This window comes from Rhizophagus irregularis, chromosome 5, assembly GCF_026210795.1.
Source record: "Rhizophagus irregularis chromosome 5, complete sequence".
Classification (NCBI taxonomy): Eukaryota; Fungi; Glomeromycota; class Glomeromycetes; order Glomerales; family Glomeraceae; genus Rhizophagus; species Rhizophagus irregularis.
The window spans coordinates 1563406-1582678 of record NC_089433.1 but is presented as its reverse complement, the minus strand read 5'-3'; the positions used below and the strand labels follow the sequence as shown (position 1 = coordinate 1582678).

The 19273-nt window shown below is 27.2% G+C and overlaps 5 protein-coding genes across 6 annotated transcripts; 4 read left to right on the top strand and 1 right to left on the bottom strand.

The window, feature by feature from the left end:
- Nucleotides 1-2862: 2862 nt before the first annotated feature.
- OCT59_024873 (uncharacterized protein) lies at nt 2863-5678 on the top strand. The gene is made up of 2 exons (XM_025315369.2): nt 2863-3822; nt 4003-5678. The coding sequence occupies exons 1-2, from the start codon at nt 3300-3302 to the stop codon at nt 4866-4868; spliced, it is 1389 nt and encodes a 462-aa protein (XP_025183012.1). The 5' UTR covers nt 2863-3299; the 3' UTR covers nt 4869-5678.
- A 319-nt stretch (nt 5679-5997) lies between these two features.
- Nucleotides 5998-8116, top strand: OCT59_024872 (uncharacterized protein; the record flags this gene model as incomplete). Its single annotated transcript, XM_066134602.1, has 9 exons — nt 5998-6194; nt 6316-6408; nt 6485-6581; nt 6670-6834; nt 6918-7049; nt 7110-7176; nt 7248-7354; nt 7426-7626; nt 7703-8116. 8 exons carry the CDS (start codon nt 5998-6000, stop codon nt 7567-7569), a joined length of 1002 nt encoding a protein of 333 aa, XP_065991722.1. The 3' UTR covers nt 7570-7626; nt 7703-8116.
- A 388-nt stretch (nt 8117-8504) lies between these two features.
- Nucleotides 8505-10388, top strand: OCT59_024871 (uncharacterized protein). Of its 2 annotated transcripts, XM_025315371.2 has the most exons (5): nt 8507-8868; nt 8969-9320; nt 9396-9622; nt 9715-9848; nt 9982-10388. In XM_025315371.2, the coding sequence occupies exons 1-5, from the start codon at nt 8563-8565 to the stop codon at nt 9983-9985; spliced, it is 1023 nt and encodes a 340-aa protein (XP_025183014.1). In that variant the 5' UTR covers nt 8507-8562; the 3' UTR covers nt 9986-10388. The 2 variants fall into 2 exon arrangements, with proteins under 2 accessions (XP_065991721.1, XP_025183014.1); XM_066134593.1 differs by lacking the exon at nt 9982-10388 and having other exon boundaries at nt 8505-8868; nt 9715-9922.
- A 215-nt stretch (nt 10389-10603) lies between these two features.
- Nucleotides 10604-12470, top strand: OCT59_024870 (uncharacterized protein). The gene is made up of 8 exons (XM_025315372.2): nt 10604-10713; nt 10797-10956; nt 11020-11140; nt 11222-11392; nt 11533-11659; nt 11741-11777; nt 11849-11990; nt 12065-12470. The coding sequence occupies exons 1-8, from the start codon at nt 10674-10676 to the stop codon at nt 12161-12163; spliced, it is 897 nt and encodes a 298-aa protein (XP_025183015.1). The 5' UTR covers nt 10604-10673; the 3' UTR covers nt 12164-12470.
- Nucleotides 12471-14399: 1929 nt separating this feature from the next.
- On the bottom strand, nt 14400-17582 carry OCT59_024869 (uncharacterized protein; the record flags this gene model as incomplete). Its single annotated transcript, XM_066134582.1, has 5 exons — nt 14400-15436; nt 15530-16779; nt 16869-16930; nt 17024-17265; nt 17368-17582. 5 exons carry the CDS (start codon nt 17580-17582, stop codon nt 14914-14916), a joined length of 2292 nt encoding a protein of 763 aa, XP_065991720.1. The 3' UTR covers nt 14400-14913.
- Nucleotides 17583-19273: the final 1691 nt, after the last annotated feature.

The following is a 19273-nucleotide window of genomic DNA, read 5'->3' as shown; positions in this document are numbered from 1 at the left end:
TTTAAATAAAAAATACAATTAAAAAAAAATATTTAATGTATAATTTATAACTAATTTGCATTTAATTTTTGTAATTATTTTAGAATTTAGTAATTATATATATATTTTTTTTTGTAGAATTTATTAATAGTTATTTAAATTGGATTATTGAATAATAAAATAATTTGTAAAAAACTAATTTTTAAAATTTTAAATTTTAACTGAATTTTTTTTTTATTAATAAAGTCAAATTAATATTTTTTTTTTACTAATTGCAGTACATTTATAAATACTATATTAAAATAACTATTAATAAAAAATATATATAAGTAATAAATTATATTCTATTCTAATATTATTGATTTATAAATTTTTGAAAAAGAACATAAGTTATATTTATTTAATTTAAATAATAAATAGTTATATTTATACTTCTTAAAATTGAAAAAAAGGAATAATTATACAAATAATTATATATTATAATTATAGAATATTTTTCCAATATGTTTATTAATATATTAAAATAGTATAAAAATTTTATATGATATGGTGGATGTCGCCTATAAACCACACTAATATTATATGACTTCAAATTTTTATAAATTGTAAATTGAATAGTAAAAAGAAAAAACTAAACCGATAAAATGATAGAACAACATGTACTGAACATTTCTATCGGGTTATTTTATAGAATTTAATAAGAATTTTAATTAATATTATGGGTTAAAGTTAGATAATTTTAATAAGTAGCCATAATAAAAACATAAAATTTCGGACTAGTTTTTATGTAATTTTTATGGATTTTACAAAAATTCCATGGAAATCCACGAAATTCCATGTAATATAGCAAAAAAAATTTTGCCGCTCACGCGGCAATTATTATATTTTAGCAAAGTACTTTAAAAATAAGTTACACAATATAAATAAATAAAATTTTAAATTTCTAATTTATTATTAATATTGTTGTTTATAGATGACTTAGGACCATATAATTATATAAAAAGTAATTATATAAAAAAATAGACTGTATAATAAAAAAGCTAAAGGATAATTATTTAGAATAATTTTAATTATTATTTAAAATGCAAAATAAATTTAAATACTTTTATTTTTTAAGAAAACTAGTTATAATTTATAAATAATGAATTACCGTATAGCACTGCCTAAAATACCCCGGGTATATATCAATTTCACCAACTTAAAAATTGAATTATACCCAGGGGTATCTTGTATGGAATATGGAAAAATTGGCCAGAATTAGCCGAATTCTTACCAGAATTAAGATTTTTTAACCACATATCATACCGCATATTATATGGCGACGTTGGATAGTCTGTTTCTAGCATGCTATACTGGTATTATTATAAAAATACATATTGTTCAAATTATTTTAAACTGCTATAATAATAAGTAAAATTCCAAATTCAATTATGACATTCCAAATTATTTTAGCACTTTACATAGTAAATTACATATAAATTGAATGAAATTCAAATTATAATTATAGCATCTCAAAATATAAGTTTAATTATAAAAATTAAAAAATTTACTAAATTAATTTTATTTTAAGAGTAAATTTAAGGTATAATATATAACAATACTTTAATTATTTTATAAGTTTTAAATACAGTAAAAATTTATATAATAGGAGAAATATAGAGCTAAACCTCTGAAATTTGCAAGATATTTAAGAAAAAATTTTATATATATTAATTATTTATTTAATATTAATAATAATTAATTAACTTATTATATAAAATATAAATTGATATACATAAATTTTATATTATAAATTTAAGTAAATTTATATAATATATATGATTTAAAGCCAACTACATTTATTATATAACTTTAAAGGATAGAAGTAATAACTAAAAAATTAATTATTTTCTATTAAATAATAGATTAATAAGTCATTATTTTTCATATGACAAAACTCTTTTTTAATTAAATAATCTTTAATATTAAATATATAAAATTAAAATCAGGTATTTTTATTAATTTTATGTCAAATTTGATCATCATAAAAGTGGTCTAAAATTATAAAAATTATATAATTTAGATCAAAATTTCTTAAATTGCAATAAATCTTAAAAAGCAATTTTTTATTATACTAATCAGTATAAAAAGTACAAATTATTGAAGAAAATTTAATGATAAAATATTAATATTATACATCAAAATTTTTATAAAGTATAATTATAATAAATATGTGTTAACCAAAATTTATTTTACATAATATAATTATGAGTCTAAAAAATTTGGCCACTAAATAAAATATTAGTTAGCTTTAGACTAAGTGTATCATACTAAAAAAAATTTAAATAAGTAATTATATTTACATAATTTTTAGTTAAATCATTACTATTATTAATTTTTACTTGTAGTTACTTTTATATTATTTATATTGTTTAACCAGAATTTTTTTTCTTCAAGTATAATTATATTAATTGATTTTCCTTTTATACAAGTAAGTTTAACTATTTTGGCAATTAAATTTTATATCCAAAGAGTTTTATTATATTTGTTATAATATTTATATTTATTATTTTTTAAAATTATCTTAATTAGTATTTTTTATAATTGTTAAATTATTTTCAGTTATAGTTTGGTTAATCAAAATAATAATAATAACAATATACAATTTTAAATGGTTTTTATAATACTTTTATTTTTAACTATAAATAGAACTATATTTTCTGCAAAATAAAAAATCTAAGTTCAATAATTAAAAAATTAAGCTTATAATAATAGTAATACAAATTATATTTATTACGTAAGAGGAAATGTGGCTGAAGTGGCAATTGGCAAACATCCATTTAATTATTTTCTTGATCAGGTGGAAAGCACTATATTAATTGTAGAAGTTGATAAAACATTACTGCGCCAACACTGTGCCTTTTTACAACTTTTTTGCAGTTCCACAGGGACAGAAGAAGTTTTATATTTCGCCCCCTTTCAAACTATCGAAAAGCTTCCCATTTCCATTCCTCATCACATACTGAAGTTTCTTCACGCTCTCTATCCGAGAGCCATATTTCCTTTCAAAAAATAGATCTTGGTGGACTTTGTTACAAACATTTATGTTCGTCGTCTTCATCTCAATAATATATAAATATATATCAAGCCTACAGACTAATATTTTATTTTATTTTATTTTTTTTCTTTCAACAGCTCGCATTTTGGTAGTATAGTCGCACATCCAACTTCTTCCATATTTGTTTCAAAAACTTTGCGTATAGTTTTACAGTTAGTTACATTTTAAACTCCAACTTAATTTGAACTTTCAAAATCTTTCCTTTTTTTTTAAAACGATCACAATGAGAGAATCAAACTTTTCGTTTCCTTCACAAAACCGTGCGTCAGTTTGCATTACTGCTGCTCTTTATGATAGAAGAGCACTTGACTGCACAGCCATCTTACCTTTAATTAACTCCTTAACACATCTCACCTATTTAACGAGTACTTCACCACGCATCCGAGAGATTCTCACGATGGATGGGGGGTTAGAACGCTTGGTCCGTATCCTTAAAACTACTAAAGTGAACGATAAAAGAAGTGGTTGGAAGTGGTCTATGGCATTTCAATGTGTCGCTAACGTTGGAGTACGAGGTTCTGAGACAATCAGGACCAGAGTTGTGGACGCTGGTATGGTACCGGTTATTATAACCGTATTGGACAATTTTTTAAAGGCACTTGATCATGTTAGGTTGGAGAAAGAACAACAGCAATTACTTGCTGCACAGTTGCTTTCAACTCAACATCCATCGCTGATAACAACAACAACAACACCATCCCCTTCAATGCCTCTTGCGGCCGCTTTTGTTGGAGCTTTAGAAAATGGTAACGCGTCGAATACTATTCAGATGTCTGAAGAGTCTGAACAACTTTTAACTTCTTATCCTCACTCACCTAATTCAACAACATCCATTTTCCCCTCTTCCGATTATTTAAATGAAACTTCTGATATTTCCAATGCTGGTTCATCAAACATACACGGTATTACACCGACCACAAATACAGCTGCTGCTTCTACGAATAGGTTTCTAGCAAATGTCACAACACCTTATGATATAAGATCGTCTGATGATGCAAGATCGGATGTTGCATCTTGGGGTTCAGTTGCAGATAATGAAGAAATGACCACTACAATGCCACAGCTTCCATCGACAATTACAGGCGGTTCCGGAGCAAATATAACTCCAAGTTTGCGACCATCACAGCTACCGAGTAATACGAATAACAATTCAACAAATCCTACTTCGCAATCATCAACTTTGGAAATTGACGTTCTTTACCGTGAAGAAGATATTCTTCTGTCCCTTCAACTACTGGCCTACCTTTCAAAATATCCTCATTTACGCGCAACTTTTCACACAGCTTATCCGCCTCATAACGTATTTTCTCTTGTGGAGAAATTCACCCATCGCCTCCATCCCGCAGAAATTCAGTACTGGGCAGGTGTTATTATGCGTAATGCTTGTCGTAAGGATGAAGCTCGCGGTGGAATCCGTCAATGCGCTTATATGGCTTGTGGTAAATGGGAAAGCTATCCAAGAGAATTTGCTAAATGTCGGAGATGCCGTAAAGCTAAATATTGCTCTAAAGCATGTCAGTCAAAAGCATGGAGCGAGGGACACAGGTGGTGGTGTATGGAACGACATGGTCATGGAGATACAGATAGTACATCTGCAAATGGTCAATCAAATTCTAATGGAACTTCGTCAAGTTTGGGCGGGCATCGTTCTCGTTCAACAAATTTTGGACACTCCACAGATAGCTTAGCAAGGTCAACAACGAATCGTGAAGCAACGCCAACGACGGTGACGACAGGTGCGACATCTCACGGCCGTGGTTCTTCTGGATCAGGATCAGTTCTAGTATCATGATGGTATTTGTGATAAATAAGTTTCGGAATAGGATGGGGCCAATTAATTATATATAAATATATTTTCTTTTGCATATATTTGATTTGATTTCTTTTTTTTTTTGTTTTTAGTTAGATTTAGTCATTCCGATTTTATTATTTCATTGTTTATATTTTTTCTGGTATGTAGATTATTCACATGGAATAATTGATTGTGGTTTTTTATCATCATATCAATTTCATAAATTTGAGTTTGGGATACTATATTTAAGTAGAAGAAACGGAGTTTTTGTTTGACGTGCTTGAAATTTGTTCTTTTGTAATTTTTTTAGATTATTAATCATCTGTAATATTTTTTTTTTTCCTTTCCTGCGCACGTTATCAAAATTCCTTGTAGTTCTGGCTTATTCATCCTTCTCTCCCAATCTTTTATAAAATACATTTACCTTCTCCTACTTTACATTACATATACAGAATTGTTTATATGCAGAAAAATCACGTCTATATTTCCCTGTTGTATCAAATGGTTATTATATAGCAAATTGTGTGGTTTAATATAGAAAATATTTTTTTCTTTAGATTTCTTGCAAAACCTTAATTTTGTTGAAGTATGATATAGTTGGTAATCTGTCTAATATCGCTGAATATTTTCCTCTGTAGGATATTTAGCGGTGTTAAAATATCTCAACTGCGGAGGAAAATGTGTAGAATAATTATAAACTTTGATCATTCATTTATTATATTTTTATTTAATCTTTTTTTTACATAATGCATCAAAAATTGACATTTAAATACAAATAATAGAAGGAATTTTTTTCTATAAACATTGTACAAATTTTTTAATTTTTTTTTTTAATTTTGCTAAATTTGCATTTTTGTATCGTTTGATTCATGAAATTGTTGATCATTCAATATATGAATATATGCTTTTGTTGATTTCCTGTTTAGTAAATTACGGATGAAGATCTACTTTATTAACTGGCTGTAAAGAACCAGAAACCAGGTAAATCAACTAGAAATCAATCTTCATTTTTTAATTCAATTCGGAAATTATCTAACTATTTATAGTACAAGTTAAATAGTGATCATCATCGCTTTATTTTATAATAAACATCATATGATAACGCGTTTTTTCAAGTAATTATATAATAATGAGTTTCAAAGGCTTCGCACAACTAGAAAACATTTGTAAAACGACTTCGGAAGTGGCTGCGCTTAACTTTACGTCGCATAATGCACGTGTAGCTGCTCTCTTAAAACATGAAGAGAGTAAAAATTCGATCCGTGATGCTGCGCCTCACGAAAAGAAGTTATTTACTCTGGTAGATGAACTTGGAAAGAAGTCTCGGTAAAAAGTATTTTGATGGTTTATGTTATCATAATCCTACATTATTAAGCAAAACTGAAAAAGTATTTACAATTTAATATTTGTTAAAAAAAAATCGACGTGGTCGCGTCGCTTCATAAAGGCAGGAATTAGAACAACCTACTCCTTTGCGCGGTCCTGATCTTGTAACAGTTGATAAATTGCTTCGAGCAGCCAACGTGCTAGCTCAAATTTGGTATTAAAATTTTCTAAATTTTGGTATTTTCTCTATAAGACGCGCTTCTTTAATATTACAAATTTTTATCTATTAGCGATCTTCAAGATGCCAAAGAGAAAATCGAAACATTAGCACAGCAGCATGAAGAAATTACTTCTTCGATAGATAGTTTGGAATCTATTAAGGAAAAGGTAAATTGCTTAATACTTTTCTATATCTTGATTAGATAAGTTAATTTAGTGACATTTCTATCTTTGTTTAATTTTATTTAATAATTAGCAAAGAATAAATCTAGAAAAGCTTAAAATAAAGGCACAAGCGAGAACTTCGAACCGGTCAAATGATCATCAAATTGACCAATCACAGAATATCGCAGATGAAATTCACTGTACTAATATGGAAATATTTGCGTTAGAAATGGCAAAATCCGAATGCATAAATAGAGTATTATATATTTTTTATTATGTTTATTATTTATTTAAGTTTTAGTCATACGCATTTGGTTCTTATTTTACGTAATTATACAGATTCATTTGATTGAAGACGAATTAAATAATCAGAAATGCCTAGAGGAAGAAGAAAAAGAATTGAATTGTCGTCTTGGAACGATGGTATTATCAGATGAACTCAATGATACTGAAGAATCAGAAGATTTAGAGGTATACCATTGAATGTTAAGGAAAGTTTAAATTAGTTGTGTATTAATATTCTATTTAAAGTTAAATCCAGAAATACAAATACGATTACAAGAAATTCAATATAAACAAGAAGAATTGGCTAGATTAGGTTTGTATCAATATCCAATGTTTTAAGTTTCCTATGAATATTAAAATAAATTTATCAAATCGAATATTTAGATGATCAACTCAAAGAATTAGATAACAATATACTGTTACAAGTTGATGATAGCGAATTTGGCCGTTTAAAATCAAAATTCCAGTGCTTTTTAACGGGGGTAGAACCGGTAATAAAGGGTATATTCGTATCTTTTTAAATTTATCAGTAAGATTATTAATTTTGTTGACCGTTACATAGAAATCCAATGATCTGACGAATGAAAAATTTAGAGTTCAAACTATTTTGGTATGTCATCAATTATTTAATACTTTTCATTTATCAAATTATTATCATCCTTATCATATGAAGAGAGTAGTCATCTTCAGCATCGGTTCTCGATAAATTCGTGGAAGATCAAGAAAAATTAAATACGTTGGAATACGACAATATTATCATCAAGTAAATTACATTAGTATATTTTATTATTTTTTTATCGATATAAACAAATAACCGCTATAAACATTAATTAAATTAGGGACGTAAATGATATAATGATTGATAATTGCGCATCTGGACATAATCTAAACGAAATAGATACGGACGCATTGATTCCAATTCCTTCACAACAAACAAAATTAGGTGCGATGGTTCTTCAAATTATTCGTGATATGGATGAACTTACTTTTAGTGAACTCAAGATTAAGATAGGAGAAGCTGCACGTAAAGCTGATTTATCAGAAGATCAAGGTGTTCGTGCCATCTACACTTTACTTGCAAATCAACTCATAACCATTGATCGATCAAAGGGAAGTTATCAGCCTGTTCGATCAGATTTAATCTTCTAATATAAGACTGATCCACTGTGTTACTATGATTTTTTATTATCATATAACGTAATAAATGAATTTCTAATTGAGTTGCATGATTATTTGCGAGACTATCCCAAGACAATTTCTTTGCGATAATCTTTTTTTAAATTTTAATTCCATATCACTGCATATGTTTCATAATAATAAAAGAAAATTAATTATTCCACAAATGCCAAAAGAATAATTCGATTTGATAATTCAAATTAGCGTTTGACCATACTTACGCGTATTAGTTATCTTATCTATTGAGATTATCTTACAAGCCACGAAATGTTACGTAATGTTAATCTAATTAATCTAATCTAGGGTTTTTTGGGAAGTGTTTCCGACTGGTAGCATGACCGGAGCAAATTCGTTTCCACAACGATCCGATGATTCCGATCGATCCGATCGATCTAGAATTTTGCGATTGTCTGATTGACTTGGATTTTTTCCTTATATAAATATATAAAGAAACACTTTTTTTTTGTGTGTGTGGATATAACCTTTCTACTTATTCAAAAATTAAGTTTATACTCATAAAAAAATGGTCAAAGCTGTAGTATTAGGTGCTGCTGGAGGTATTGGGCAGCCTCTTTCACTTCTTCTTAAATTGAATGAAGTTGTCACCGAACTTGCACTTTATGACATCGTAAATAGTCCTGGTGTAGCCGCAGATTTAAGTCATATCAACACTCCAGCCAAAGTTACCGGCTATTTACCACCACCAAAAGACGGTTCAAAAAATGCGCCAAATGACGGTTTAAAAAATGCGTTGACTAACGCTCATTTGGTTGTTATTCCAGCTGGTGTTCCCCGTAAACCCGGTATGACAAGAGACGACCTTTTTAAGGTATGATTGATTTAAAATTTTTAATTATAATATTCAAGATATTAAGTAGATTAAAATTGTTCTTTCATTATGGGACTTTATTATTATCATTGCATATTAGATAAATGCAGGCATTGTTCGTGACCTGGCGACAGGCATTGCCCAATATTCTCCTGATGCTTATGTTCTCGTGATCTCAAATCCTGTAAATTCCACCGTACCAATTATTGCAGAGGTTTTGAAGAAACATGGAGTATTTAATCCAAAAAGAGTTTTTGGAGTTACAACTCTTGATATCGTTCGTGCATCTACTTTCACTAGTTCAGTCAGTGGAGCAGATCCACGAAAAGTTCGCGTCCCTGTTGTAGGAGGGCACAGTGGTGTAACTATCATTCCTCTCTTGTCACAAATTTCCCCACCTCATAGCTATACTCAAGATGAAATTGAGTTACTTACACAACGCATTCAATTCGGTAAAACAAAACGCCTTTCATATAAAATAACGATTTTATTTTAGTACATCTTATTTATGCTTTATGTTTTAATAGGAGGTGATGAAGTTGTTAAAGCCAAGGATGGTGCAGGATCCGCAACTCTTTCAATGGCACAGGCTGGTGCTCGATTTGCATCCTCAATTTTGAATGCAACTGTTAAAGGAGAATCAGGAATTATTGAGCCTTCTTACGTTTGCCTAGATGCTGATAGCGTAGGGGGCAAACAAGTTAAAAACGCCGTTAATGAATTGGATTATTTCTCATCAAACATTGAACTGGGAGTATGTCTTTTTTTGAACTATATTTTCCTATTTTACTTGCATACATAAATTTACTCTTTTTTTTTAATTATAATTAATAATCGATTTGACAGAAAAACGGCGTTGAAAAGATCCACCCTCTTGGTAATATTAGTGAATATGAAAAGAATCTACTTGAAGCGGCTATTCCAGAGCTCAAAGCAAACATCAGCAAAGGCATCTCATTTGTTGCAGATGGTTCTAAATTGTAAAGTATCTTTTATAAAGAATAAATTAAATCATCATATATAAATTATACCTATCATAAATTGCTAAGTTTTTTTGCATTTAAATTCGCATATCTAAAATTGATATTTATAAATATATTTTTGTAACAATAGTTAATTTGAATATCCAAAACGATACCGATAAAATCATTTCCCAAGTCACCCCAATTTTGGCATAATTGATTTTTTACGGACTAACGAGTAACGACAAATTGGGTAAGGAAAAAGTTGTCAATTATTTATTTTTATTTAATTTTTATTTATTAGCCGTTAAAATAGGCTTTGCGCACTTAATATATCTGATAGCTATAGTTTAGCAAAACATTTACGTTTTTCTCACATGTCTTTAATTTTAAAATAATAAATGTACCCAATGCATGAAACGTATAGATGAATTTTTGAAATAAACTCAAATATCGTGATTAAATTGGGTTTTATTGTTATAAGCAACTTCCACAAAAGAGATAAATTGATAAAAATATACGAAAACATCTCGAAACGTGGAGCTATTGAATGTCTATAAAAAAAAAAAAAAAGGTTATTTGGAGTTATTTATATTCAACCAAAAAAAAAGATTATCATAAATCACGTGAATCACATGATATGACATTATAACGTCACTAATTTTCACAAAAAAAGACGCGTTACGACGTTACGTGTTATTTTTAGGATTTATATGACATAAATATCCCTAATTAAATATAAAAGCAAACCTTTACTTTTTCTTCCTATCTTTCAAAACAATACAAAATACATACATTCTTAAACTTAAACCTTCCATAAATATTATAATCCACTTTCCAAAAATGGCTGACGACTACACTAAACTTGAAAAACTCGGCGAAGGTAAATTTGATTTTCGCGTATAACTTCTTGAAGAATTCAAGCAAAGTTCAATTACAAAAATTACAGATTTATTTATAATACAGGCACATATGGTGTCGTCTATAAGGCGAGAGATACGAAGACTGGAAAAATTGTTGCGTTAAAGAAGATTCGACTGGAAGAAGAAGAAGAGGGAATTCCACCGACTTCGATTCGCGAAATTTCACTATTGAAGGAAGCCACTAAGAACAGTAATATCGTGAAGTAAGTTATTATTTCTTCGTGTATCGATAAAAAAAATAGTAATTTAATTATAATATTTGCTAGGCTTTTGGACATTGTCAACCAGGAACGAAAATTATGTCTCGTATTTGAATTATTAAAAATGGACTTGAAAAAATACATGAAAGGGCTTCCACCAGAAGGAATGGATCAATTTACAATGCAGGTAATTCGCATCTTTAACTTTAGTTTTCCTTTATAAACTATACCGAAGGTAAAATTTCATTCTGTTTAATGGATTTATTAGAAATTTATGTATCAACTCCTTGATGGAACGCTGTTCTTGCACATGCATCGTATTTTCCATCGCGACTTGAAACCACAAAATTTGTTGATTGACGAAAATGGAGATTTGAAATTAGCAGACTTCGGATTGGCGAGAGCTGTTGGTGTCCCTATGAGACCATATACTCATGAGGTGAGTTAAAGTATCTGGGTGTTCGATCCGTAATAATAGAAATAGAATTACGAATTCTATCTGAAAAATCGGATCGAACCTCTAAATTAAACATTAGATATTTACTATAACTTATTATAATCGATCATCCCTAAGTATAGGTTGTTACTCTTTGGTACAGAGCTCCTGAAATTTTGCTAGGCTCTAGAGCTTACTCTTTTACTATTGACATGTGGAGTATTGGGTGTATTTTTGCAGAAATGTCACTTTTGTCACCAATGTTTGCAGGTATGATGTTAATCGATTAGTATACTTAATATGAATTATAAATTTTCAATATTATTTAAAAATTTCTTTGTTATTATAAAGGTGATTCTGAAATTGACGAACTTTACACAATCTTCAGGTAATTTATTTTAAAATTGTCAAATTGGTAACTGAAATAGTTGTTTAGGCTAATAATTCATTTTATTGCAGAATTTTAGGAACACCAGATGAAAATGTATGGCCAGATATTATAAATTTGCCTGACTACAAGCCGAACTTCCCTCAATGGAGACCACAATTATTGTGTGATAGCGTTCCAAAGATGGAACCGCTTGCCATTGATTTACTTTCGGTATAATATATTAATTGATTATATACAATATAACTCAAATATGTTTTTATTAACAACTCGATATCTATTAATAGAAAATGCTAATTTACGATCCTGCTTATCGAATCTCTGCCAAGCGCGCTCGATCCCATCCTTACTTCAACACCTATATATCTAGCCTTTCCCGCTTGTAAGTGCGCATTTTTTTCCTAAAATTATTTAGATCATTTGCCTAATAGTTTCAAATAATATGTTTGATACATGAAACTTGATTAAATTTTTTATTGAGATCCCAAATATTATATTAGATTGAATGTGTGCTCGCAATTAATTGCTTGTGGGTATTTGATTCTAACTCAAATTACCCTAAAGATATAATTAAATGCACACTACTATTACTATTTATTATTATTTTTTATAACTTTTTGTAATTTTTTGTCAATGACTATTAGCTATATATGAATGCACTTGGAAAAAAATTAAAAAAAATATTTTAGTTTTAAAAAAAGTTTTTTCAAATGACTCTTTAATATGACATCTATTCACTATAAATGCAACACATCGCGGGCTTAGTCTACCCTTTCGGGGTCACGAATTTAAGTGGCTTTTTTTCTAGCTACGTGTTCCATGTAGTCATTGAACGTACTATTTTGAAATTATGTATATGAACGCAATGACCAACGAGTGTATAAAATGAAAAATTACTTTTAAAATTCAATTTGAGGTTTTCAAAAAATTCGATAAATATGAAGCATTTTATTTTATTTTTATTTCACAAAGTGAACGAGGTTACAAAGAAATTAATATAAGTAAATGTTTAACCATGAACTATTATTATGATTAATTTGAGTAAAGATAGGTCACATGATATCGAAATGTTTTTTTTAACCAAATTTTGTTTAATTAAAAAAAAGAGATATTTTTTTCGATTGAAAAAAAAGCTGATAGAACAAAAAAGATTTCCTGCGCAAAATAGAAGGATGTAATTTTTTTTAATATTATTAATATTATTAAAATACGCTAAATAACGAGAAAAAACGCGAGCAAAAAAAAATCTTGTAAAAGTTTCACTTATATCAAACACTTGTTCGGAAAAAAGACTCGAAAACAAACTCCATCTTCAAAATAAGCAAAAAAATTATTTTATATAAAAGTTTGTGGAAGGAAGATTTAAATTCACGATTAAAAAAAGTTTGGAAAGAAATAATTTTTAAATTCGCCCGGAGTGGGGCTCGAACCCACGGCCTTAAGGTTCCCAAGACTCACGGAGATGTCTTAAAAGCCTCACGCTCTACCGACTGAGCTATCCGGGCACTTCATGTGATAGATAATCTAAATAATTCCTACAAGATTTATAAATTTTTTTTTCGTAACGGACTTTTACATATATATGTACAGTATGTAAAAGATAAAATATGAATATTATCTATTGGTAATTTTATTTTCCTTGTGGAGGAAGTATGTTTAATAGGATGAATTTTCAAATTTACATACCAATTTTCTTATGAATTTTTTTTTTTTTTTCAAATTTTTATTTAGAATATATCTATTGGTAAAAACGAATTGATTCTTATTTCTTGTGGAGAAAGTATATTGTTTTTCATTTAACAAAAGAAAAAATTTTTCAAAGATTTTTAACTAATTTTCTCATGAAACTTTTTTTTTTTTAGAACAAATCGAACTTTCAAGATATGAACCATAAACCCTTCTTTATATATTTTTAATCAACGAATATTTTGGTATGAAACTTTTTGAAACTTTGAAACTTAACATTTTCATCAAATCTTATTAAATTCAAATATATATATATAAAAACAATAAAATTTATTAATTATTTTAATTATGATATCTGATATTTAAAAAAAATTTTTATTAATAGTTTTTTATTTTTATTATTTATTTTTTTTTATTTATTTACTGATTTTGATGATTCTCAGATTTTTTCATACTTTCTATTTTTATGTATCTAGAATATTCTAAACATTAGATTATTTTTTTTATACATATTAAATTTATAAACAATTCATAAAAATAAGCGTTTTTTGAATTATTTATTTAAGTAAACAATTTTTGGGAAAAATTTTTTTTATAAAAGATCTGTTAAATAATAAACTGGGATTTTTTTTAATGATTGATTGGCGTAGGTCTTTACACCTAAAAAAAAATTTTTTCCTCGAAAAAAAAAAAAAAAAAATTTTTTAGTTCGTAAGAAGTTCGTAAGAAGTTCGAGCAAAGTATATATGTACATTATCTAAAAAATTATTTAATAATAATTATTAATTTAATATCTTGTTAACGTAACCAAAATATCAAATGTATAAAAGACTTTGTATTATATTTTTTTTTTAAAAAAAAAAAAAGTTCAAGAAAAAAAAAACATTAATAAAAAAAAAAGATTTTAAAGATTTCAAAAGAAATTATAACAACTGAAAATTTTATATTAAAAAAAAAAACATTTCAGATAATGTAAAAAATAATACAAATATTAAAAAAGTATAACACTAAATGATGATAGTTTGAAGAAAAAAAAAAAAAAAGGTTGAAAAAAAATATACAAATGATATAAAAGAGAATATACAAGAAAATTTACATATCGCGAAGTGAATCTTATAACGAATCATTAGGTTGATGTAAAAAGAAAAAAAAAATTATACTCGGATTAAATTCTATAATTGACGTTACAGGTAAATTTTCAATCAAATGTCCGTCCACTTAAATGAATTTTTTTCATAATTCGTAATTACTAATTTTTTTATACCTTCAATCGTACCACACGAGTTTATTTTAATAAGCATATAATATTAATAAGGGATATTTTACATCATACGTAAATAAAATGATTTTTTAAAATACTTATTAAGCGTGATATATATATACACGCATTAAAGGTGTGAAACATAATATTCGTAAAATATATATATAATATATATCACCATTACGTCATTTATCTGCCACCTGGTATTTGATAACTATTACCATTACTCGCACCAGTTCCATTTTGTTGTCTGTCAAAAAAATGAGGAGGAGGTAAAGTATAACCGATTCTATCATTATTTGAAGGAGGTGGAAGATCAATTTGATGTTGATGATGATGATTAAGTGGAGTAGGACGAATATTATGATGATGATGATGAGAAGGTTGTGGTTGATGACGATGATAACTTATTGGTGGTAGAGTTGAAGGAAGATATTGTAGTGGACCAGAAGAATTAGCTGAAGTTTGATGATGAAGATGCTGTTGACCTGGAGCTATTATAGGTATAGGTGTAGCATTAGATGATCTATATTGAGAATATGGTTCAATTACTCTTTGCATCATCACTGTAGCAGCAGCTCTTTCACGAGCACGTTCTTCACGTTCCCTTTGTTCCCTTTGACGTTGTTCTTGTTCACGTTGAGCTTGTTCCCTTTTACGATTTTCACGAGCAATTGTACGTGAATACCTCAATCCACAAGCATTACATAAACTATATATATATATATAAAAAAGGAAAGTCAGTTTCATATTTTTCATCTTCAAATTTACCAATAATGAAAAAAAATATTTTTTTAACACTTACGTTTTATGTCCAGTTGGACCACGACGCCATTCAGGACTAGAAGAAGTATGACAACTCTCACATTTCTTAACACCTTGAACATTATTATTATTATTGTTATTATTGGTATTATTATTATTAGTTCTACGTTGTTGAGTAGTAGTGAATTGAGGAGTATATCGTTGTTGAGATTGATTAGATGATGATTGAGATGAAGGAGGTGTTGTTTGTTGAGGTTGTGACATAATATTATTATTGTTGTTATTATTATTGTTATTATTGTTAATAGTAACATTATGGAATTGAGAATGATTTGTAGGAGTAGGAGAAGGATAATCATGTTTTGGGGAAGGTTGACGAGGTTGTGAAGTTTGAGTAACATGAGGATAATAAGGTTGTTGTGGATGTTGTATAGTTGGTAAAGGTTGAATATCCTTTGAAGTTGTAGAGAAAGAGAATTGTGGTTGAGTACAATGTTGTTGTTGATCATTATATGAAGGGGGAGACATTGGATTCAATAATAAATGAGGTACTGATGGAGAAGAAGAAATTTTTATGGGTACAAAATGTTGTTCATTAGAAGAACGATGCCTTTTGGAACGATGATTTTCCTGAATAAAATCAGGAAAATCATGATTATAATAAGAAGAAGAATTATTATTATTATTATTATTATAACGTTTAATTTCATCATCATAAAAATGAGAAGAAGGTAAAGGAGAAAGAGAACCAGGGGATCTAGGTCTTTTAACATAAACACTATTATTACTATTAATTGTAGCAGCAGGTGAACAAGGAGCAGATCTTGCCTTTGGTTTAGTAAAAGCTGAAGATACACCTAATATTGAAGAAGTAGCCGAAGGTAATATTTGAAAGCAAGCAAAAACAATATCACCATAAGGAATTATTACACTTTCTGCTTGACGACAAATTCCTGAAGTTTCTATAATATGTTTATCAGATGTAAGTTTTAAACAATTTGGAGATTCTCCAACATCTAAATTATTAGATTTCTTAATATTATTACTACTAGTATCTTTGATAATAGATGAATCCCATATGAGACGAGAAAAATCATATTTGTTATATGAATTAATACTATTTGAATCTGGCCAAGTGAAAATTAGGTTTCGAGATTTTCTATCAAGAATTTGAAATATACGATTTGGAGTTTCATTATTAAAAAAACTTTCAGGAAATGGTGTAGAAGGTGGTGTTTGAACTTTATTTGTCAAATGTTTTCGCATAAGAGACGTTAATTTATTAACCTCCTAAAAAAAATATATAATAATTTATAAAATGTAAAAAATATGAAATGTAAAAAAGGACAATGTTTATATATATATATATATATAGTTACCTCTTTGGTGAATTCCGTTTCGCCACATGTACTTGATACACAATTCGAGTTATTTTGCTTTGCTAATATTAATTAAAAATTAACGAAATTAATTGCCGAAATAATTAATTAAATGACAAAAAGATCAAATTAAAAATTAAATTTTAATTAAATACCGGAATGGAAAAAAGCCAACACGATATCTTGACTAACAACATTCATACCAACATCCATTACCATATATTCATCATTCGATCGAGAAGTGGTGTTGGTAGTAGTAGTAGTAAAATTAGGTGATGTCATCGTAGATGAAGCAGGAGAATATTGAGAAGGCATTTGTTTAAAAGATGATTTTGATGAAGAAACAGGAGTTTGTTGTAATTTTTTCCTTATAGTTTGAATGGTATTATATTGACACCTAATATATATAAAAAAAAAAGGAATATTATCAGTAAAATCACGTGCCTTATTAAAAAAAACGCGTTTTTATAAAAGAAATAAATTTCTACAAGATATGTACGTGGTAACAGAACATGATAAAGTTTTCTTTTTGACGAATTCGGACAAATCATGACGCGCCATTTCTCGTTCTTGAGGATGAAAATAATCAAAAAAGGAAGTTCCTAATAATAAATCATCTTCTGAACCAAGAGTCTTTGAAAGCCATGGTGAAAGGTAAACGAAACACAAATCTTTTTGTGATAAGAGAGCCCAGAAACAAATTGAGAAAGTCATTATGTATATATTTTATGTGAATGAAAAGGTAAAAGAGTTTTTATATATTTTTTGTATTTGTTAAAATGAACTTATGATATTGTGATATGGTTTTGATATGTTTTAACTATATGATGTATATAAAAGGGGGAGTTTTTTTTTTTTATTAATGAATTGATTCCCAACCGGTGAGAAAAGGATTTTCTATTTACAAAATTATGTATATAAATCAAACTTGTTTTTATAAAAAAGAATTAAGGAATCAAAAAATAATAATAGAATTCACCGGTTTTTAACTAAACGAATTTAAAGAAGTATTATCTTTTCTTTTCTTTTTAAAAAGAAAAAATTAATTATTAAAAATACGCGAGAAAGGAAAACCACGTCGAAAATATGAAAAATATGATACAAAAAAAAAAAAATAGATAGATAGATAGATAGAATTATTAAACGTATAAAATAAAGTACGTAATGTTTTTTTTAAGAACGGATTATACGGATTATACGGATTATAAAATAAAACAAGGGTTTTCAATAAAAAAAAGAAGAAAATAAAAAAGGTTCTTTTCTCTCTTTCTGTTTTTCTTTTAAAAAAAACTTTCTTTCCTTTTCAGTTTTTCTTTTTCTTTTTCTTTTTCTTTTCTTCTCTAAAAAAAAATCAAAAACTTTTTTTTTCTTTATTAACGGAAAAAAAAAATTAAATAATTTTTTAGTTTATTTTATTTTATTTTATTTTTTTTTTTGAAAAATAAAAAAAAAAGAAAATTATTAACGATGATTTTTTTTTTTAGGAAATGAAGAAGTTTTTTTTAGAGAAAAGGAAGAAAAAAAAATATGAAATCTTGCTAGACTTTATAATTTTTTTAAAGTAACATCTATATATATATAGAATAGTTAAATTTTATCAGTTTTAACTTTTGGTGCAATAGTGAACAAAAAAAAAAATTTTTTTTTATATATACACTTTACAGTATTATTATTATTATTATATATATATATATACACAAATAATTACATATATTACATATATATATACGTTTATATATATATATATATATATATTATAAAGGAATTTTTTTAGATGATATATATTTTTTTTTTTTTAAAAAAAAAAAAAAGGTTTTTTTAAATAAATAAATAAATAATTATAACCTGAAAAAAAAAAAATTTTTTTTTTGTAGTAATCTCGGGTTTTTATTTTATTATTTTTTAATCGGGTTTAAGGTAGTTTTTTCAGTTTTTTCAAGTAATATCACTATTAATATTTGTGATTATTAATATAATATTAAAATGTGATAATAAGAAAGAATGAGATTAAATTGTGACTCATTTAGATAATGGGAAAAAGACGGAATAAAGTGATGATGATGATTATTATTATTGTTGTATTAAATTTCGGTTTAATCGGTTATTACATATATATATATAAAAAACACAGCCGAAATGAACTCAACTTATTAGGGAAGAGACTGTAAGGGAGATTAATTATATTTTTTTAAGTGTGTGATCGATAGAAGATCACCGGTTAAATTTTACTCACCTTTCCTTTTATCCCTAATTATGACAAAATGTATATATTAAAAATAAATAATAAAATAAGTACATACTTTGGAGGTACATCCGCATACAATATTGGTTTAGTTCATCAAAATTATCGGTAAGATTAACCCCTTCTACTTTTTTTTTAACAAGGAAAATTTTTGATTTTAAGA

Coding starts and splice junctions, on each gene's coding strand:
- OCT59_024873 (XM_025315369.2), top strand. CDS start 3,300: ATGAGAGAATCAAACTTTTCGTTTCCTTCACAAAACCGTGCGTCAGTT. Junction 3,823..4,002: donor TGTTGGAGCTTTAGAAAATG/GTAACGCGTCGA, acceptor CCACAAATACAG/CTGCTGCTTCTACGAATAGG.
- OCT59_024871 (XM_025315371.2), top strand. CDS start 8,563: ATGGTCAAAGCTGTAGTATTAGGTGCTGCTGGAGGTATTGGGCAGCCT. Junction 9,321..9,395: donor TACACAACGCATTCAATTCG/GTAAAACAAAAC, acceptor ATGTTTTAATAG/GAGGTGATGAAGTTGTTAAA. Junction 9,623..9,714: donor CATCAAACATTGAACTGGGA/GTATGTCTTTTT, acceptor TCGATTTGACAG/AAAAACGGCGTTGAAAAGAT.
- OCT59_024870 (XM_025315372.2), top strand. CDS start 10,674: ATGGCTGACGACTACACTAAACTTGAAAAACTCGGCGAAG. Junction 11,393..11,532: donor TGAGACCATATACTCATGAG/GTGAGTTAAAGT, acceptor CCCTAAGTATAG/GTTGTTACTCTTTGGTACAG. Junction 11,660..11,740: donor TTTGTCACCAATGTTTGCAG/GTATGATGTTAA, acceptor GTTATTATAAAG/GTGATTCTGAAATTGACGAA.